The sequence below is a fragment of the Aulonocara stuartgranti genome (assembly GCF_965226115.1).
Source record: "Aulonocara stuartgranti genome assembly, chromosome: 3".
Lineage (NCBI taxonomy): Eukaryota > Metazoa > Chordata > Actinopteri > Cichliformes > Cichlidae > Aulonocara > Aulonocara stuartgranti.
Genome location: NC_138941.1, coordinates 65,580,300 through 65,603,066, shown reverse-complemented (window position 1 = coordinate 65,603,066; position 22,767 = coordinate 65,580,300). Strand labels below are relative to the sequence as shown.

The window sequence follows — 22,767 nt, the reverse complement described above, 5'->3', positions numbered from 1 at the left end:
AGGTTTTACAGTTGCAGCTCCTTTGCTGTAACTTCTAGTTTCACCAGTAGGGGGCGTTTTTATTTTTTTTATTTTTTAATTCCATTTCACGCTATATGGTAGGGTGACAATATTTTGATTTCTAAAAAAAAGAAGACACTTGGCCCAGTCATGAAGAACTCTGTGTCCTCTGGATTCCCATATACTTGTTTGGCGTTCACCTAGGGACCAATTTTGACCCGAGGACACCACAAGGGGTTTACAGGGTGCCTTCTTTGTGCGGTTAATGGACGGTGAAATGAAAGAAATGTCATATAGGCTTTTACATGTCAACAAGGGAAAAATAAACCTTAAAAACCTCTGGAATTAAATAAGGGCACAGAAATAAGATCTCATCTGTATGAGAAAAATTACCAGTACCAAGACTGTACGGGGGAAATTTCTTTTGCAGTTCGTTTGAAAAGCTGCAGTTGCGCTTTGGTAACCTTTCAAACATCATCAGGCGCGCTGCACACGCTGTCTGTCCCGTTTGTAACAACCACTCACAAAGCAGCTGCTCGGGGATGATGTCACACATATGGGTCCTCTGTAGACCTATAGGAAAACCCTGACATTTTCATTAAACATGTATGATTTAATTTCTTTTATTAAATCATACATGTTAGATTTAAACATTGTGTGAATATTTGCTTAGTCATTCTCACGAAGCACTAAAGTTCTCAGACAAGATCTGGGCTCTGTGCCACTGTTGAATTCCCCGCCTGTACAAACAATGACAGCACATAAGCAGACACACACACGCACACACACAAAATCATTAGATTTGTCAGAAGATCAGGTATTAGAACCATTTCATTACATTAACTGTATTTCTCAGTCATCATCACTCAAACTTTGATTTAAGTTTGATTAATAATACAAAATGATTTATTAGTAGCAAAAGCAGATATAGACTCTGTCATTTTAAACATAAAAGTCTGGATTTCAAACCCTTTTAGCCTGCAATGAGAATTAACCTGGTGAGAATTCAATCCTCCACGTCTCTAAATAAGAGGTCGACCTTGTTGTCAACATTTATGCTCATACACAGTGCTTATATTGCTGAATGTGTCAAAGTAATTTGTAATTGCATTTCTAAGAAAGTAAACGTACGTTATGGTGTGTGACAGAAATGTTTGCAGTTACAACACATCTACACTGTTGATACAAAACCATGAATCCACTGTTAGGTGAGCTAGAGTTTGTACCGCTCTACTATGTACTATGTGCTATTGGAGCGCACTAATGTTGCCTGCATGGTACAGCTGAGATGTAATTATTTTCTGAGGTTATCTAACAACAGTTCCTACAGTCACAGGTTTGCATAGTTACAACTGAGCTCATGATCATGTGAACAGATCATAAAGTGTTCTCAGTCTCATCTTCTTCGCAGTGAATCATGAAGTGGACCTAAAGTTACTTACAGTTAGTGGTGGTCTGTTTGAAGCTGATGGTGACAAAAAAAAAGGCAAAACAAAAGATTTGTAGTGTACTTTAAGCAATGCATTATACATATAAATAATAATGTGATATTATAGCAAAACTCACCTCCCCATTGGAACAGCACAAGAATATTTCAAAGCTTGAACTGTGCTGTACATTATTAAACATAAAGTGTGTGTGTGTGGTTTTTGTTTAATTCTATATTATTTTTTATCTATTCTGCAAACATCAAGAAGTTATAATCAAAGAGACCAAACCATCGCCTCTTTGCTTCCTACCCTCAAGTACATTCTCACAGCTGTTACCGCCCAGCTCAGGGACAAAAGGAGATAACGCGAGAGACTCGGTCAGTGTCTGAGGTTTGGACTTTATTAAATCAAATCAAATCACTTTTATTGTCACATCACATGTGCAGGTACACTGGTACAGCACATGCGAGTGAAATTCTTGTGTGCGAGCTTCACAAGCAACAGAGTTGTGCAAAATACAATAACATAAACAGGCAAAATATACGAATGGCTAAATCTGAACTAATAAATATATGTACAATATATAATAGTATATGCAAAAAAAACAACAACAAAAATTTCTGGATGTGTATACTAAATGTTTTTCTGCGTGTGTGTGTGTTTGTGTGTGTGTGTGTGTGTGTGTGTGTGTGTGTATACACATATTTTACAAATTAAATAGAGTCAACAATAAATAAAATATATAAAAATATACAGAGTTGAGACATGTGCAAAACAGTGGCATTAACAGTGGCAAACACAAAACATAAAACAACAAAGCTGGAGCAATGTGTAGGCAAACAGCCAGTGCACTTGTCACTACTAACACTCAGGCTGTGTGCAACAAACAGAGTCTCTAGAGGTGTCCGACAGGGAGGCAACTGGCAGGCTCAGGTGAAGGCGTTCCCCTTCACCTGGCACATTGTCCTCCTTTTAACAGCTGCACCGGCCCTTATCCGTCACACCATTGGCTCTCTTCTTAGCCCTGAACTCCAAGGTAGCCAGTCCTCAGCGAGCCCAGGACCACAGGAGCTTCCTTACTAGAGCCCACCTCCTCGTTCTCCGTCTTGGCCGTAAGAACAGCAAAGACACACACTCTCTATCACACACAGAAACACAGCACAAGAAGATGCATTGCTGACTTTTTGTGATCCAGGTGGTGTATGTTCATTTTTCTTGCAGGTGTGACAGTTGGTGATATATTGTGCATTTATATTTTTACTCTATTCTTTTATTACATCTTCCCCTATGCCTCCCTATCCCCTCTTCTGTCTCTCCTGCCTTAGTCATTGTCATACTGTATACCACATACCAGATAACTGAAATAAAATAAATTGAAATGATGAAATGAACAGGTAAAAGAAATCTAGAGGAGCCTATAGAAAGTTTATAGAGCTGATCTTTGAAAAGCAAAATGTGTTTGGCAGAACAGCGTATTCAGATCACAAGTCTGATTGCAAAAGCTACCAGAATGGGCAGAATTTAAAAATGAAAATAAAAATCTCTGAACTCAGTGAACATGTCCTAGCATGACTGGAATGCAGTTCAACAGCTTTTGGTAACACTCAGTAAAAAACATGTGGATCATATGATCTGTTTCATAAGGTCTCTCTTCCATTATCCACTTTATAGCCAACACTCATATTAGAAAGAATATAATATATACATTCATACATATAAGAAAGAATGTACTGTATCTCTGCACACACAAAACCCCCATCAAGTTTGATCTTCAGTTTCATGTGTTTGTCCCTAGTCAGAGGAGAATTGGGAGACATGTTGAAACTGTCACAGCTATCAGAGAACAACACTGTCTGTTTTTTTTATTCGCAAAGTCTTGATAAACTGTGTTATTTATCCTCACTTTTAATACCTCTCTGTCTATTTCTCTGACACTGAGCTCCTGTGACTGTATGTTTGTACTGTGTCAGCTCCTATTAATGGTTTCATTCCATTAAACGGTCAGAGTTAAAACCATCACATTGTTTTTTGTAATGTTTGGTGTTTCACCCTTGTATTTGGATTATTGAGCTTCATGTGCTCAATAAAAGAGCTCACTTTTTCTTTAAATCTCCTCCTACCTCTGCATCTTTATCTTGTATTCTCACATACCACACACTGTCACACCACATGGACACTGTATGTCATTTTTTGCTCCCCTGTGCATGTACTAGAAGTGTTTGCTCGCTGTCATTTGAAAACATGAATCTGTCATCCATAAAGCTTTGAAACTATCCCTACTAGTGCAGTGTCTTTCAATTCCACTACTTCCTTCTGATGGTGCCTATTTGCACTTACACTTTAGTCATAAAACTCACTGAACTTGGATGTGCACAGAATCAGCTTTTCCATGTTTGCATTATTTTGTTCATTGTGTGGCTAAATTTAGCGTGGCTGTGTGTCTACTGGTTACACAAAGGTACGTCACAGAATGCACAGACTGGGCAAGTACTCTTTACTGGCATGCTTTTGCTTTGCTTTCATTGACATGGTGGGGAATTGTTAAGCACATGGAATATTCTGGAATGTTCTATCCTATGTGCCTTAATACTGCTGGAGTTTCCTTCCTACCTTCCTTTGCTCAAATAAGTTTGTCTTGATGTTATTTTTGAGGGGGTTTTTTTGTTATTTTTTTTTCCTTTATTATTGTATGGTCTTTACCTTACAATATAAATTGCCTTGAGATGAATGTTGTTATTATTAGATGCTAGAAGGGAATTGAATTAAATATTAATTGATAGTGTTTAGGAGGTCTAGTCATTTACATTCATATTTGTTGTTTTCAAGCAAAGATATCTCTCTTGCACACTGGGAATGTAGTCATACAAGTTCCTGTGGAGAGGGGAGGAGCTGCTCTGCTGAGGTGAGGAGAAAACAAAGTACTATAATTTCAGTTTCTACAGTCATAGAAGCAGACGAGTGAAAAAAAAAGGTGAGTGTTATTGAGCATTTATGGGTTGTCGGAAAAATAGCAAAACTATTTCTTACTGGAAGATATTACATTAATGTTTCTCAAGGTGGAACAAAAAGCTGGAAATTGTTATGGTCTATTTCTGCACTCGAGTTTGTTGCACCATAGAACGAAAAAGAACGAAACATGATGGATGAAACTATATCTTTGGTTAATGGTGAGACTGACATTTTAACGTCTTGTGCTGAGCTGTCTCTCAGTGAGCTGTAGGAGAGTAAACTGGAGGGTTTAATACAAGCTAACTCTGTGTGTGTGTGTGTGTGTGTGTGTGTGTGTGTGTGTGTGTGTGTGTGTGTGTGTGTGTGTGTGTGTGTGTGTGTGTGTGTGTGTGTGTGCTGTGTTTCCTGTTCTGCCAGTTATGGCGTTCTTTAAAAATATTTCTGATGTTTTTTTCTGCCGTGCTCACAGTCACAGTTCCTTGTTTCTCTCCCAGGAAGCCTAAAAATAAGTGTTTTGGAGGGGAACATGGCAGAGTTTCAAGGATCCAGCTCTATGTCCATGAACAGTGACAAATTAGGAGATTATAATCCAGTGTTCAGTCATGAACTTGGACCATCAGGCAAAAAGTAAGAAACTGTGTCTGTTATAAGCAATTTGAAAATGGCGAAAGGAGAGGACAAACTTTAGTAACATAGTAAAGTCTTTCTGAAAAATGCTCTTAAAGCACTAAGACATTCATATCAAGTGATTTTCCTCAAACAACCACTGACGCTGTATTATGTATTTCAGTCTGTATTATGTTTTTGACTTCCTGATATTTGTTTTCCATTGAGTTTTGTATTTTATTTTATGAAGGAACATAATACAAGCTGTGACTCCTTATCCTGGTAACTGATGTTAAGATGATTGAATACTGATGAGGGAAAGATTATTTGCTTATATAACAGAAAAATCTAAATGGAAAGCTCTGAAATATTAAATGAAGATCTGAAAGTGAGTTAAAAACGATTACCCTGGTGACAGCCTGCCCTACAGAAAGTACAGTAGTAGAGAGAAAATTGAGTTTTTCAGTCTCCTAAATCTGACAGAGAGAGAGAAACAGCTGAATGCCCAACAACAGGCACATGTAGAAGAATAATCTGTTCTGGATTCATTGTTTGTGTTTACAGACATCAACAACACAAACACAGACCACAGTTTCCAGGATCCAGCTCTGTGTCCATGAACAGTGACATGTCCAGAGATTATCCTCCAGTCTTCAGTCATGAACCTGGACCTTCAGGCACACAGTAGGAGACTGATTCGGCTATAAACTGAGTGAAGATTTTAGTTTTCGAGTCTTTCACATTATTTCAAAGGGGTCTGCAAGGGTCCTTGACTTGTGTATAACCCATTGAAATGTTTTCCTATGAAGTTTTGAAGTAATTAAGAGACTGTCTTTATGTGAAAATGGTGAGTGGACACAATAAGCTTTAGTAACATTATATAGTCTTTATGAAAAGCCTCTTAACCATTAAAACATTCATATACAGTGCTTTTCCTCAAACAACCACTGACACAGCTGTGTTACTTTCAGCCTGTATTATGAGTTTGAACGCCTAATATTTGTTTTCCATTAAGTTTTGCAGTTTTATGTTCCTGATAAAATAACTATTGTACTACCAGTGCACTTATTTGTGACTGATTGGTTTGATGCTGCCAACTGCCTTTATGTGGATGTGCTCACAGCTAAACTGATAAATCCCTGTAAACATGGCACGTTGGTTAATTCTCTTCATTCTATGTTTGTGTTTACAGACGTAAACAACACAAACACCAAGCAGAGTTTCCAGAATCCAGCTCTGTGTCCATGAACAGTGACATGTCCAGAGATTATCCTCCAGTCTTCAGTCATGAACCTGGACCCCCAATCACACAGTAAGAGGCTGATTCTGGCTATAAACTGAGTGAAGATGATTTTAGTTTTCGAGTATTTCGTATTGTTTCAAAGGAGTTCGCAAGGGTGGAGTCACTGAATTGTGCTTATACTCCTCTGAAGCAGATCAGAGATTGGTAGGAATGAAATTACTGCAATTTAAAAAAACATGTGGCCACAAACATGTTTTTTTTTACAAACATTAAAGACACCATTCTTAAAAGATCGAGGCTAAACACAGTCTTTCTGAGAAGGCTCTTAACGCCCTTGCAATTAAGCAATTATTCCCCCAAAACCACTAACACAGCTGTGTTAATGTCTATTGCGTGTTTGGCTTAAATACAGCCCAGATGCAACACTTCAGAGTAGACTGGTTCCCTTGGTTAGTTAGACAGAGGAAGCAAAACTGGACATAACACACATGAGGCAATCTGTGATGTTATGGTTTAGGGCCCGGATGGCTTGGGGATAGAAGCTCTTCTTGAGTCTCTCTGTCCTTGCCCGGATGATGTGGAACCTTCTACCAGATTGCAGAAGTTGGAACAGTTTGTTGCCAGGATAGGATGGGTCCTTCAGTATCTGCGCTGCTCTAGTCTGGCATCTCCTGGTGTAGGTGTCCTGAAGCAGTGGGAGAGCAATCCTGCAGCAGCGTTCTGCTGTACGGATCACTCTCTGGAGAGCTTTTTGGTCCTTAACACAGCTGTTCCCAAACCACGATGTAATGTTCTGTTTGGGGATGCTCTCCATAGTGCCTGTATTGAAAATCCTGAGGATCACTGGAGAGACCCTGAACTTCCTTAGCTGTTGTAGGTGGTACAGGCGCTGCCTAGCCTTTTTCGTCTGGACCTGAATGTGGGCAGACCATATCAGGTCTGAGGAGATACGGACACTGAGATACTTGAAGGACTGCCCCCTCTCCACTGGAACTCCAGTCTCTGTGCTGACTCCTTCTGAAGTCCACCACCAGCTCCTTGGTCTTGCCAACGTGCAGCTGGAGGTGGTTATCCTGGCACCATGATGCCAGATTCTTCACCTCCTCCATGTAGGCCGCCTCATCGTTGTTGGAGATGGCGCCCAATACCACTGTGTCATCAGCAAACTTCACAATGATGTTTGAGCCGTGGTGGGCCACACAGTCTGCTGTGTAGAGGGAGCATGACATCCCGGTGCATTTCAGACCCAGCAACACGCTCAGACAAAAACTGGTTCACCCGAAAGACAAAACGCCAAAACACAAACGTAACAATGTGGTGTATGCTGTACAGTGCAGCGAGGAATGCTCAGACCTCTACATTGGAGAGACCAAACAGCCACTTCACAAGCGCATGGCACAACACAGAAGAGCCACCTCCACAGGACAAGACTCAGCAGTCCATCTGCATCTTAACGATAAAGGTCACTCTTTCGAGGATGCCAACGTTCACATTTTGGACAGAGAGGACAGATGGTTTGAAAGAGGAGTGAAAGAAGCCATCTATGTCTGCTGTGAGCGACCATCTTTGAACAGAGGCGGGGGTTTACGACACCAACTCTCTGCCATCTATAATCCAGTTTTGAGATCCCTTCCCAGACGCCTTAACGCCCACTCCCATCCTGGGCCATCTGACCTCCAGGAATTCGCATGATAAGGTGGGCCAGGTTTCACAATGAACACACCCGAAACTCTGGCTGATTGGGACCCACACCCAGTTTCACACCTTGGCTCAGGCGATTAGAGGATCATCAGGGGGTCCTTTTGTCCCTCCGTGGGGGGTTACTCCCACTAGACTCTCCACCATTTGACCTTAGAACTGAAGAAGCTTCTCGGATGAGAGGTGAAACGTCTTCAAGCAACTTAAAGAAGTCCAGACGCTTTTCTTTGCAAGCTCCTTTGAGTAGAGCAGTGGCAAGAGGACATATCCCTGGGGTGCTCCTGTGTTGATGCTGATACTGTTAGAGACGCATCTACCCACCCTCACCACCTGAGTTCTGCTATAATTAACAGCTGATGTCGAGAGGTCCTAATGTTTGCACTGATATTTGTGTTCTAGTCGACTATCTGATTCTTTTTGAATTCAGATATGTGATCATGTATGGTAGACACCCTATTAATGTAACTGTACTGCTTTAAGAAGAGGAAGCAAAACCAGAGCAGATTGGGGAGCAGTGTTCCCTCTAAGCTGCTGACACAGTCTCCGCACACATCTGCGCTGCGCACAAAATAATCCAGTGTGAATTGAAATGAAAGTAAATACATGTATTTATTTTAATTTTACTGATTTTCTGTGTGTGGAAACCGTGTCAGCAGTGTGCAATTGCTCACGTGCTCAGCTTAGAGGGAACAGTGTTGGGGAGTGTGTGTGACCAAATACATGGAAACCAGGCGGATTGCTAGCTCCTCTGAGCAGTGTGGGAACCATAGCTGAACTCAAAAGACTCCAGAAAATGGAGAATTAACGTGAACAAACTGAGAGGGAAATCCTGAGCACAGCAGACAAACAGGTTTAAGAGATGAACTAGCGAGCAGAGGAGGTGAAGATGAAGGCAAAGGTAGAGGTGTGTGATGTTGGATGAGAGGCTGCAGGTTTTGCTTAATTTGAAGTAATTAAGAGACTGTCTTTATGTGAAAATGGTGAGTGGACACAATAAGCTTTAGTAACATTATATAGTCTTTATGAAAAGCCTCTTAACCATTAAAACATTCATATACAGTGCTTTTCCTCAAACAACCACTGACACAGCTGTGTTACTTTCAGCCTGTATTATGAGTTTGAACGCCTAATATTTGTTTTCCATTAAGTTTTGCAGTTTTATGTTCCTGATAAAATAACTATTGTACTACCAGTGCACTTATTTGTGACTGATTGGTTTGATGCTGCCAACTGCCTTTATGTGGATGTGCTCACAGCTAAACTGATAAATCCCTGTAAACATGGCACGTTGGTTAATTCTCTTCATTCTATGTTTGTGTTTACAGACGTAAACAACACAAACACCAAGCAGAGTTTCCAGAATCCAGCTCTGTGTCCATGAACAGTGACATGTCCAGAGATTATCCTCCAGTCTTCAGTCATGAACCTGGACCCCCAATCACACAGTAAGAGGCTGATTCTGGCTATAAACTGAGTGAAGATGATTTTAGTTTTCGAGTATTTCGTATTGTTTCAAAGGAGTTCGCAAGGGTGGAGTCACTGAATTGTGCTTATACTCCTCTGAAGCAGATCAGAGATTGGTAGGAATGAAATTACTGCAATTTAAAAAAACATGTGGCCACAAACATGTTTTTTTTTACAAACATTAAAGACACCATTCTTAAAAGATCGAGGCTAAACACAGTCTTTCTGAGAAGGCTCTTAACGCCCTTGCAATTAAGCAATTATTCCCCCAAAACCACTAACACAGCTGTGTTAATGTCTATTGCGTGTTTGGCTTAAATACAGCCCAGATGCAACACTTCAGAGTAGACTGGTTCCCTTGGTTAGTTAGACAGAGGAAGCAAAACTGGACATAACACACATGAGGCAATCTGTGATGTTATGGTTTAGGGCCCGGATGGCTTGGGGATAGAAGCTCCTCTTGAGTCTCTCTGTCCTTGCCCGGATGATGTGGAACCTTCTACCAGATTGCAGAAGTTGGAACAGTTTGTTGCCAGGATAGGATGGGTCCTTCAGTATCTGCGCTGCTCTAGTCTGGCATCTCCTGGTGTAGGTGTCCTGAAGCAGTGGGAGAGCAATCCTGCAGCAGCGTTCTGCTGTACGGATCACTCTCTGGAGAGCTTTTTGGTCCTTAACACAGCTGTTCCCAAACCACGATGTAATGTTCTGTTTGGGGATGCTCTCCATAGTGCCTGTATTGAAAATCCTGAGGATCACTGGAGAGACCCTGAACTTCCTTAGCTGTTGTAGGTGGTACAGGCGCTGCCTAGCCTTTTTCGTCTGGACCTGAATGTGGGCAGACCATATCAGGTCTGAGGAGATACGGACACTGAGATACTTGAAGGACTGCCCCCTCTCCACTGGAACTCCAGTCTCTGTGCTGACTCCTTCTGAAGTCCACCACCAGCTCCTTGGTCTTGCCAACGTGCAGCTGGAGGTGGTTATCCTGGCACCATGATGCCAGATTCTTCACCTCCTCCATGTAGGCCGCCTCATCGTTGTTGGAGATGGCGCCCAATACCACTGTGTCATCAGCAAACTTCACAATGATGTTTGAGCCGTGGTGGGCCACACAGTCTGCTGTGTAGAGGGAGCATGACATCCCGGTGCATTTCAGACCCAGCAACACGCTCAGACAAAAACTGGTTCACCCGAAAGACAAAACGCCAAAACACAAACGTAACAATGTGGTGTATGCTGTACAGTGCAGCGAGGAATGCTCAGACCTCTACATTGGAGAGACCAAACAGCCACTTCACAAGCGCATGGCACAACACAGAAGAGCCACCTCCACAGGACAAGACTCAGCAGTCCATCTGCATCTTAACGATAAAGGTCACTCTTTCGAGGATGCCAACGTTCACATTTTGGACAGAGAGGACAGATGGTTTGAAAGAGGAGTGAAAGAAGCCATCTATGTCTGCTGTGAGCGACCATCTTTGAACAGAGGCGGGGGTTTACGACACCAACTCTCTGCCATCTATAATCCAGTTTTGAGATCCCTTCCCAGACGCCTTAACGCCCACTCCCATCCTGGGCCATCTGACCTCAGGAATTCGCATGATAAGGTGGGCCAGGTTTCACAATGAACACACCCGAAACTCTGGCTGATTGGGACCCACACCCAGTTTCACACCTTGGCTCAGGCGATTAGAGGATCATCAGGGGGTCCTTTTGTCCCTCCGTGGGGGGTTACTCCCACTAGACTCTCCACCATTTGACCTTAGAACTGAAGAAGCTTCTCGGATGAGAGGTGAAACGTCTTCAAGCAACTTAAAGAAGTCCAGACGCTTTTCTTTGCAAGCTCCTTTGAGTAGAGCAGTGGCAAGAGGACATATCCCTGGGGTGCTCCTGTGTTGATGCTGATACTGTTAGAGACGCATCTACCCACCCTCACCACCTGAGTTCTGCTATAATTAACAGCTGATGTCGAGAGGTCCTAATGTTTGCACTGATATTTGTGTTCTAGTCGACTATCTGATTCTTTTTGAATTCAGATATGTGATCATGTATGGTAGACACCCTATTAATGTAACTGTACTGCTTTAAGAAGAGGAAGCAAAACCAGAGCAGATTGGGGAGCAGTGTTCCCTCTAAGCTGCTGACACAGTCTCCGCACACATCTGCGCTGCGCACAAAATAATCCAGTGTGAATTGAAATGAAAGTAAATACATGTATTTATTTTAATTTTACTGATTTTCTGTGTGTGGAAACCGTGTCAGCAGTGTGCAATTGCTCACGTGCTCAGCTTAGAGGGAACAGTGTTGGGGAGTGTGTGTGACCAAATACATGGAAACCAGGCGGATTGCTAGCTCCTCTGAGCAGTGTGGGAACCATAGCTGAACTCAAAAGACTCCAGAAAATGGAGAATTAACGTGAACAAACTGAGAGGGAAATCCTGAGCACAGCAGACAAACAGGTTTAAGAGATGAACTAGCGAGCAGAGGAGGTGAAGATGAAGGCAAAGGTAGAGGTGTGTGATGTTGGATGAGAGGCTGCAGGTTTTGTAGAGACTATCCTTGAGTATTCAGTTATGAACCTGGATCATCAGGCACAAAGTACAGATTTCGGAATAACCAGTTTTCTGAAAGTCAAGACAACATTCTTGGAAGCTAGGCTAAACCCTAAGGCCAATCTCCTTGTTTCAGTAGACCAAACAGCCACCCACACAAAAACTGTTTTGCTTCGATTAAGAATAAATGCACTGTTTTATACACGAAAAGGCAACAGAAAACACAATAAGTGAAAGATACTGAGGGGAAAAACCAGTAACTGAATGCCCACTACTATGAACCTACCACAGAAACAAGTGTTTGCATGATGTCTACAAATGTTTTTACTTCCTTTCTTTGGTCAGAATAATTTTTGTTTGTGTCCACAGAGAGAAGAAGAGGAATTTCTTTCTGGAGAAGCCAGTGTCATGTTGTGTGTGGTGTCAGGATGTCCTGAAGGATTCATCTACAGACTTCTGTCCCCAATGTGGAGTCAAGTCTGGAACCAGAACTTTTCAGCAGACAGCCAGTAAGAGCAGTTGTGCAAAAATGAAAACTTAAGTTTTCTTGCTCTGTTTAATTGTTTTCCATTCTTTCAACAGATACTGATCTAGAAAAAGTTTTTGATGTATTAAAGGTCACTCTGAGGACACGATATGAACATGTGATTGAAGGACCTGATAAATCAGGAATTGGAGCCCTCCTCAGATTAATCTACACTGAGGTCTACATCACAGAGGAGCAGAGTGAAGCTGTACACTTCCAACATGAGGTGAGGCAGGTGGAGAGCGCTTGTAAGAAGATCCCCTGTGAAACACCAATCAGCAGCAAGGACATCTTTAAAGCCTTGCCTGACCAACAGAGACCCATCAGAGTGGTTCTGACATATGGTGTTGCTGGCATTGGAAAAACCTTCTTGGTGCAGAAGTTCACTCTGGACTGGGCAGAGGGCTTAGAAAACCAACACACCAGTGCGGTGGTTGTGCTTTCATTCAGAGAGCTGAACTTGGTCAGAGATGAGCAGTACAGTCTCCTGGAGCTGATCCATGTTTTCTATCCAACATTACAGAGCGTCACAGCAGAGAAGCTCACTGTGTGTAATCTTTTGTTCATCTTTGATGGCCTGGATGAAAGCAGACTTTTGTTGGATTTTGCAAACAGGAAGCTTTTGTCTGATGTCACACAGAAGTCAACCATCAGTGAGCTGCTGACAAATCTCATTGAGGGAAATCTGCTTCCATCTGCTCTCATCTGGATAACTTCCCGACCCGCAGAAGTAAGTCAAATTCCTCCTAAATGTGTTGACAGGATGACAGAAGTTCGAGGCTTTACTGACTCCCAGAAGCAGGAGTACTTCAGGAGAAGATTCAGAAATAAAGAGCTGTCAAGCAGAATCGTCTCCCACTTGAAAACATCCAGGAGCCTTTACATTATGTGTGGAATCCCAGTTTACTGCTGGATCACTGCTACAGTTCTGGAGCACATGTTGACTACAGAGGAGAGAGCAGAGCTGCCCAAGACCCTGACTGACATGTACTCACACTTCCTGATGGTTCAGATAAAGAAAAATCACAAGTACCATACGGGGAAAGAGATGAGACGAATAGAGCTCAGCAGTGCTGACAGGGAGGTTCTTCTGAAGCTGGGGCAGCTAGCATTTGAACATCTGCAGAAAAAGAACATCCTGTTTTACAGAGAAGACTTGGAGCAGTGTGGTCTGGATGTTACAGAGGCCTCGGTGTACTCAGGAGTTTGTACAGAGATCTTCAAAAGAGAATCTGTGATCTTCCAGAAACCAGTTTACTGCTTTGTTCATCTGAGCATTCAGGAGTTTCTAGCTGCTGTCTACATGTTCCACTGTTACACCAACAGGAAGACAGAGGTACTGCAGGACTTCCTGAGAGAGGACATCTCATCTCTGGAAGATTTTCTGGGCAGAGTCATGGAGGAATCCTTGGTTCTTGAGAATAACCACCTGGAACTGTTTGTTCGTTTCCTCCATGGCCTCGCTCTGAAGTCCAATCAAAGAATTTTAGGTGGTCTGCTGGGTCAGATAGAGAACAGTCCAGAAACCATCCAGAGAGTCATCAACAACCTGAAGGAGCTTAGAACTGATGGCAAGTGTCCTGAAAGATGCCTAAACATTTTCCACTGTCTGATGGAAATGAAGGACCTCTCACTACATCAAGAGATCCAAGAGTTCCTGAAGTCACAGAACAAATCAAAGAAGGAACTCTCTGGAATTGAGTGCACAGCTCTTGCATATATGCTGCAGATGTCAGAAAATTTTTATGATGAGTTGGATCTGAAAGAATACAATACATCACAGGAAGGACGATGGAGACTGCTTCCAGCTGTGATGAATTGCAGAAAGGCCCGGTGAGTCTAGATTTGATTAACATTATCAAACAGTGTAGATTAATAGTTTAGTTCTTAAAGTTATTCATACTAAAAGATTATCTCTTCTCATTACATAGTTCCAGTTATTTATTGGAAACATTGTGAACATGTTTTTTTGTTTTGTTTTTTTAACCAAAAATTATTTGGGTGATTACATTTTTAAACATCTTCAGCTGAAACAGTGACTGTGGCCAAATGTTAAAGTAATTGGATAACACTTCATGTTGTTACAGTGGTTGATTTTCAGCAATACAAATTAAATCAGTCAAGTGATTCAGTACAGTCAGTTTTAATAATATTATTATTATATTAATTACATCACAGTGAGTGGTCATAAATTAATCACATGAGACTGTGATAGGAAGGACCCAAGCACGTAGTGTTGCAAGATGAGTGTTTGTTTATTTATAAAGTGTTTTAACCAGTTTGCTTTTAGCAGCTTTCCAGGTGCACACTTCAGTTCAGTTCTGTACACAGCTCTGTCCTGTTGTTCAACTCTCACTCCTTTCTCAGGCCCCAGCAGCAACTGAAATAGGGTAAACATGATTAGCATGCCAGACTTCCCTTGGTCCCTTGCAGTTGAGCCACAAACAACACCCTGCCCCAGAGACAAAGACTGACACTGCAGTCTTTTTTTGATTGACTTTTACTGATCCTGAGTCCAACTTTTCATTTTAGCACTGTGGAGTTAACAGGCACAGCAGCACTTCCAAATCACATGAAGGATTTAAGATGACATAGCAGCAAGACACACCCCCATTGCATCTCCATTGAAAGTGGGGAGTTCAAACTATTAACCAGTTTATAAATTGTGTTGATAGGACAGGAAAAAACAGACGTAATTAAGAAATAGTTTCAGAGTTTTCTTGAATGTTGTCACCATGTTTAGCACAGGAAGAAATGTTAGAAACTGGAAATTCTAAGGAAAGTGCTCCCAAGTAGAAAGAAACAACAAACAACAAAATGACAACCACAGAAATGATAAACTCTTGCACTTTCCTTCAGAGAAGGAAAAAATGTATCTAGTTGTTTTACATCAAGTCCACAAAATAAATAAAATGTTTTTTCTTCACAATAACATGTTTTTATTATTATATTATATTTGCAATTATGTGTCAACACAGACTTCATGATGTTTATATTTATGGGAAACGGTGTGGAGCTGTGGCCTCAGCTCTGACGTCAGACCGCTCCCATCTGAGAGAGCTGCACCTGATTTCAGTCACTGTGCTGGAGCCAGCAGATGAACTTTTTGCTTCTCTGGGGCATCCAAACTGTAGACTGGAGACACTCAGGTCAGTTAACTGAAACTGAATCTGTTGTTATTTATAAAGTTATTTCACTAATAAGTAATCCAACTCCAGTAATGTAGGATGGAGGACAGGGATGCACCAATCCAACATATTTATATACATATTTAATATGGTACCTTGGCTTCACCACACCAAGACTTGGATTTTAGTAGGTGATTTTGGAGACTGTATAATGAATGTATGTGCATAAACAGTCAAGCCCATAATTATTTAGAGCACTCGTAAATTTTGACTTAAAAGTTACCTTTGTTCAACCAGGTATTTTTCTTTAGTTGAATCTGGTTTCTATCGAAAGACAATAGCTTTTATTTATTATTATTATTATTATTATTATTATTATTATTATATGAGAAAAAAGTGCCAGGTCCAAAATTATTCATACCCATCACAAACTGTCACAGTCACTGGGAAAATCCAATGTTCTTTCCAAATAGTCAAAGCTGTTCTAAAGCATCCTACCCTGACTAATTGGAAACAGCTGTTTTAACCAACTCAACAGGGCTCTGCAGTTGGGTTGTGGACAGTCATGGCTAAGATAAAGGAGCTTGGTGAGGACCTGCAGCTGTGTATTGTGGCTGGTAAAAAAGCCATATCTAAATGTTTTCAAGTTCCAGTGGCTGCAGTGCAAAGTATTATTCAAAAATACAAGTTTTGCACTGTGGAAAATCTCAGAGAACATTGTTGATAACCAAAAGTGACACCTGTGCTGGCCAGGATGATAATGATAGAGGTGAAGAAGAATCATAGGATCACCATCAATCCTGGTCAATCTGTGCTCTGCTGGTATCAATGTCTCAAACAGTCCAACGGACACTGCACACTGCTGGGTTCCACGGAGGACACGGCTTCTCCAGAGAAGGCACACAAAAGCCCCTTTGGAAATGCTCATCTGGACAAAGAAAAAGATTACTGGTCTTCTGTGTTATGGTTAGATGAAACAAGAATAGAATTGTTTGACCACTATGATGCTTCCTTCATTTGGCATAAAAAAGGAGACGCCTTCAACCCAAAGAACACCATCCCCACTGTCAAACATGGTGGTGGGAACCTAATGCTTTGGGGGTGTTTTCCAGCCAGTGGACCGGGGAACCTAATCACAGTAAATGGCACCATGGTAGTTGGTTAATAGTTGGTTTTGTTAGCCACCACCTCCGTTCCATGATGGTTATTCAGTGGACATGGATGACATTTTTTTTTACTTCTCTTTCAAACCATCTATCTTCTCTGTCCAAAATGTGAGCCTTGACAATAGCATCGAGGAGGCTCTTCTATGTTGTGCCATGTGTTTTTGGAGTGGCTCTCTCCCTTATGTAGAGATATGAGCAGACACAAAGTATGTCACAGTGCACAATATGTAGGTTGAACTGTTTAAGGGAGGTTTGACTTTGGGATGACGCAGTTTTTGGGTAAGGGTGTTACTAGGTTTGAAATGCGCAGTGATGTCATGTTAAATGAACACTTTGTAACTCACATGATTGTTATTCAGCTTTGAGAACGTCACTTTGTCAGAGAACAGCTGTGCTGCTCTGCTCATTGCTCTGAAGTCCAACCCCCCCTATCTGAAACGTCTGGATCTAATAGGATGCAACCTGGAGGGCGCAGGGATGAAACAACTGTATTATTACCTGGAGAGTCCACACTGTAAACTACAGTTTAAAAGGTCAGTTTACTTGACTTAGATTATGAAGGAAAAATATTTCTTTGGTTTCTGTTTATCGGTGTCTGCAGAAAAAAACGACCACACATACAAAAAGAATACGGCTGTGCAGAAGGTTGACTTTGTGATGATCCACAGTAACAAAATAACAAAGTTACTGCACAATGCACATTTAAAGGTCTTGTGTCCTAACACTTTATGAACTTTTAGTTTCACATGTCCCCAGAATCTTCAGGCTTCTGTTCAAAATGGTAAATGGCCTGTATTTATATAGTGCTTTTCTAGTCCCTAAGGACCCCAAAGCACTTTACACAACCAGTCATCCACCCATTCACACACACATTCACACACTGGTGATGGCAAGCTACATTGTAGCCACAGCCACCCTGGGGTGCACTGACAGAGGCGAGGCTGCTGGACACTGGCGCCACCAGTAGGCAACGGGTGAAGTGCCAAGGACACAATGACCCAGACTGTCCAAGCCGGGGCTCGAGCTGGCAACCTTTCGATTACAAGGCGAACTCCCAACTCTTGAGCCACGATCACCTACCAACAACAACAAAACAACATACAGATCTTTTTTTAAACATGTCTGCATGCCTCTAGTTAGAAACTCCTTCCAGTATCTGTGGACTCAAGTCAAACTGGAATGGGCTCTCACACCTCTTTCTGTGGAAAACAGTCAACAGGAGCAGAGCAGGGCCCTATTTCAGGAAGCCGGTTTAGAAAACTCAGAGTGAAAAACGATACTCAGGGTTGAGTAACCCCGAACTGTCCAACTCGGAATATTCGGTTTCAGAAAGGCTGATAACAATTAGTTCAATCAACGCGGAGTTGCTTTAACCCCAAGTTAAGCGCGCGCACGAGGATACATAAAGCCCTGATTAGTGGAGCACAGATTAAGCGAGTCACCATGGAGACGGAGGGAAAGAAGACGCGGTCAATGTATTTTACAGCGCTTGAGGCCGAAATTCTGATGGCAGTATAGGGCTTTGGAGCGTGATGTCACGGGGGTGGGCGATAACATGCAAATTTAGCATGCATGGCAAAACATGGCCGACAGAGTCAATGCATGAGTGTTAATTTAAACACTGATCTAGGGATTTCCACCCATTTAACACGTTATTTTATTATATTTTATTTTATTTTTTATTTCATACATTTTATTTTGTGATGTGAGCGCAGGTGCAACCCAACAGGCCCCAAACGTTCCTGGCAGCAAGTAAAAATGAAATATAAAAATATAGTCCAAACAGGTAAGGTGTAATTGTATTATGAGCCGTAGTGCTTGGTCTGTTTGTCCGATGTAAATCAATTGCAGTTAGAGGCTACATTAATTTCCCCTCTGTAAGCACTTATTGAAATTATCTGAGCACATTACAAGTACATATTTGCTTACTCTGTATGCTCAAATGTGACCCGTTATAGCCAACAGAAAAAAAGCGGAGGCCTGAAAAACAGGTGGGGGTCCTCCACCACCACCACTCACAGAGGCTGAGCAGTTGGCTTCCACATTTGTGATAATGTTGGCAGCATCACATATGATCTTCACAGTGCAGAGAACACAAATTAGCATCCATTACTATAATGAAATAATTTGTTAGTTTGAAATGCTACAGGGAACTATGTACCTGTACATTAATGCTGTGGAAAGACTTCCTGTTCACATAGTCTCCTTCATTTACTGAAGGAGCAATGATTGGAATGTGAGTGCCATCTATACAGCCAATCACGCCTGGGAACCGTGGGAATAAATGTAAAATGTAAGTAGTAGTTCAAGTATCACCACATCATGAATTAAGTTTTGTTCATCCTGATACCTGCAATTTTGTGGAATCCCTCTTTGATAAATCTTGTGGGTCTATGACCGGGGAACACCACAAACGAGTACAGGAGACATTTCAGTGCAACTGTAACATTCCTGACTGCCCGACAGACGGTAGCCTTGGAAACGTGCTCAGCGTCACCAATATTATACAGAAAGCTCCCGTTTGCAAAAAACCGAAGTGCAATACAAATAATATGTACAGAACTGAGACAATGTCCGCGATGTGTCACATGAGCAATATTAGGCCTGAGGATGTTATTCAAATAAATTATAGATTGTGCTGAAAAACGGTAACGTTCACACAGGAAATCATCAGGAAATGATAAAATGTCCAAACGCGCTCTAATCACTCTCTCCCAGCGGAGAGCTCTGCGGAGAATTTGGGCTTCAACATCTACTGGCTCTTCAAGGAAGGAGCACGCCATGTCTGACACTTCCTACAGTCAGGTTTCCGACAAAGAGGCGGAAAAAGTTAGGGTTAGTTGAAGTAAACCTGCTAGGGGGCAGGTTAGCTTCACGGAGTGTGTCGTCATAGTAACTCGCTCAGAATTAATCTAAACTCGCTTTGTGAAACCGAAAACCCAGAGTTTTCGTTAACTCAGGGTATACTTACTCAGAGTTTGCACTAAACTGGCTTCCTGAAATAGGGCCCTGCTCTTTAAGTACAGTGCGTATAGCTTTTTGATAGAGACCTGGATTTGACACTGCATGACTTCTAACTTCAAATGCATCACATGTAAATCAATATTTTATAGCCATTATGTTCTCAGAAAAAGAACATTGTTTACTGAAAACAGATGAACTGTAAATGTGGCTGTATCAAAATAAAAAAAATTAGGAAATGTTATTTTTCTCACATTCACAATAGTAGGCTGCTCACTTCTTGTTGGACCTCCATCTTCCACAGGTTACACCAAGATGTTTATTTTGACTTTAGTGTCTTTTCTCACTTTGTTAACACAAAGATGTAACAATTCATTTTTCTGCTACCTGTTTTTGATCCTGTCTCCTCATTTTCCTGCAGAGTGACTTCAGTTTAGATGCTGCACTGTGGTGAGTAATCTGTCTGTCTATGTGGCATTTAAATTAATATTTACCCATATTTATCATGTTTGATGTGAAATGTGCATTAGTTGTCTCACACAAAGCGCTTTACATATCCAGTCATCCACACACTGGTGATGGTAAGCTACATTGTAGCCACAGCCACCCTGGGGCGCACTGACAGAGGCGAGACTGCCGGACACTGGCGCCACCGGGCCGTCTGACCACCACCAGTAGGCAATGTGTGAAGTGTCTCGCCCAAGGACACAACGACCGAGACTGTCCAAGCTGGGGCTCGAACCAGCAACCTTCCGATTACAATGCAAACTCCCAACTCTTGAGCCCCATGACTACTATGACATGTTGTAATAATTTTACTACTGTAATTTTACTGGTGAACATTGTCTCAATTGTGGTGTTGCATTAGTGATCCGGAAGTGTATTTTTTCCAGTGCCGTGTTATGTTACAGTTCAGAGAAGGGTGTGGCACATGTACTTTGTTTAATGGGAATGCAGTTTTTCTAATTTTGCAGTATTTGGAAAATACAGATATTTGTTAACCCTTTAGAGCCGGTCGGAGCGGGCACGCTCTGTTTTGTGTAACTATTTTTAAATCCCGGTAGCTCTGCAACTACGTAAGCTAGCGCAATAATTTTTTTTGCATATGAAACCGGAGGAGTTGCACTTAGATCTTATGCCATCAGCTTGTCCTCGGTCACAGTTTCCTTCCACATATAGCTTTGCAAAAACTGCATAAAAAGCACTTGCAGCAACAAAAACATAATATTCCAGAAACACGCTTTGCCGATCCGATCAGCTGTTCATAACACTTCCTACGTTGGAATAGACGTCAGCACGAACTTTTGCATGTCCGCCATTACCTGCCCGAAACCGGAAGTGATGTCATTTTGCAGAAATGTGTTTTTTTTTTACCCTCAGAGCCTATACTGGTGTTTTTAAAAGCTATGTTTGACTTTATGACTTTCTGTGTCGTTTCTGGGATGCTTAGGACTCATATTGCACTGCTGGAAATAGTTTATTTTGATGCATATGCTGTTTTCCCCTTGGGCAACTTCTACCCTCAGCTCAGCTTCTACCATCGCTCACATTGGTTTGGCAGAGATTCCTTCCAGACTTCTTCCATTTAATCATGATGGCAACTTCTGTGCTCACTGGGACCTCCAGTGCTGCAGAAATTGTTCTGTACCCTTCCCCAGATTTTTGTTTACATGAAATTGTGTCTCAGAAGTCTACATAAACTATTCATTTGACCTCTTGGCTTGGTTATGGTCTGTCAACTATACGATATTATCAAATCATAATAACTTATATAAAATCATCACCAATCAAATAAAGTGTCCACAGGTGGATTCTAATCAAGCTGGGAAAGATTTGACGAACAATCAAGAGATGCACCAAAACAGGATTCACGTGAGCTCAATTTTTAGTGCTGATGCAAAGGTTGTACATACTCGCCTGTGAACAAATAAATTCATCCATTTTGGAATAAGGCTGTAACATAACAAGTTGTGGAACAAGTGAAGTGCTTTCAAATTTCAGGATGCTCTGTGTGTTTTGGTTTATTGCCTTACTGTTTATAAAACGTTTAAAATGAATTTCTATATATGTTTGAACAAAATACATTTGTCAGCAAAAGTCAATCTGTAGAGGAACAAATATTTATATGATGTGAGAATAACAAGACAAATACATGTACAGCAAACATATTAAATATCCGTTTATTATCTCCTCAACCTGCATTTTATGGTTATCTCTGTGTTGCAGCTCCACTCTGTGAAATGATGATGAACTTCAGTTAAAGTCTACTTTAAATCTCAGAGGTTGATGCTGGATTGCAACAGACAGTTAAATAATCAATAAAATGTAATCATGCTTTTCTTTCCTTCCCTTTTCACTGTCCATGTTGAACAACACCACTTCACAAATTCAACATAACATCATCAAAGGTGCATAGTGTTCTACTAAAAAAAAAATATATATATAGAGATTGACAGACCACGTGACTTTCGCGCATTGCATGCCGGGAACTCGTGGCAAAACAATCCAAGTACCTGCATCAAATGAAAGCATTTGCAGCACCGCAAAACGTTCATTCTTCGGTTCCAATAAATTCTTGCTTTTTCTTTGCCCCCCAAAAAGGTATGTACAAAACGAAGGAGAACAATGCCGGTCCGTACAAAGACAGATTTGATGAAAAGCCAAAGAAAAGATACGAGGAAAAAATCAAACCAGTGAAAGGGTCAGACCCTTACGAGCACACAGAGTGGACAAAATACGTTAGCGTGCTGCCCAACTTTCACCACGCTCAGATTTATAATTATACGGTTCTTGGAGTGAGTGCATACACTCGTGAAGTTTAGTAACTTCAGGTCACTGCACCAAGCCCAGGTACAGTTTACCGACGGATGGGTGCAGGACCTTGAAATGCACCGTGTAGAAAGTAAAGACCATCGTACATATCACAAGTTTACCAGTCCCACAAATCGTCTTCATAAATACACATTCGTTAACCGTTTATTAATAGGACCTTTGAGCTCAACGGTAATTAACCCTTTAGAGCCGGTCGGAGCGGGCATGCTCTG

At 41.5% G+C, this 22,767-nt stretch overlaps 1 protein-coding gene across 7 annotated transcripts; it reads left to right on the top strand.

The window, feature by feature from the left end:
* Window positions 1-2,341: 2,341 nt before the first annotated feature.
* Window positions 2,342-22,058, top strand: LOC309693426 (protein NLRC3-like). Of its 7 annotated transcripts, none has more exons than XM_082512612.1 (10): window positions 2,342-5,006; window positions 5,550-5,669; window positions 6,178-6,297; window positions 9,252-9,371; window positions 12,312-12,451; window positions 12,525-14,301; window positions 15,447-15,617; window positions 17,122-17,295; window positions 20,145-20,173; window positions 21,530-22,058. In XM_082512612.1, the coding sequence occupies exons 1-9, from the start codon at window positions 4,906-4,908 to the stop codon at window positions 20,158-20,160; spliced, it is 2,739 nt and encodes a 912-aa protein (XP_082368738.1). In that variant the 5' UTR covers window positions 2,342-4,905; the 3' UTR covers window positions 20,161-20,173; window positions 21,530-22,058. The 7 variants fall into 7 exon arrangements, with proteins under 7 accessions (XP_082368738.1, XP_082368737.1, XP_082368735.1 ...); XM_082512611.1 differs by having other exon boundaries at window positions 20,285-22,058; XM_082512609.1 differs by lacking the exons at window positions 20,145-20,173; window positions 21,530-22,058 and having other exon boundaries at window positions 2,342-2,542; window positions 4,262-5,006; window positions 17,122-20,135.
* The last annotated feature ends 709 nt before the right edge of the window (window positions 22,059-22,767 follow it).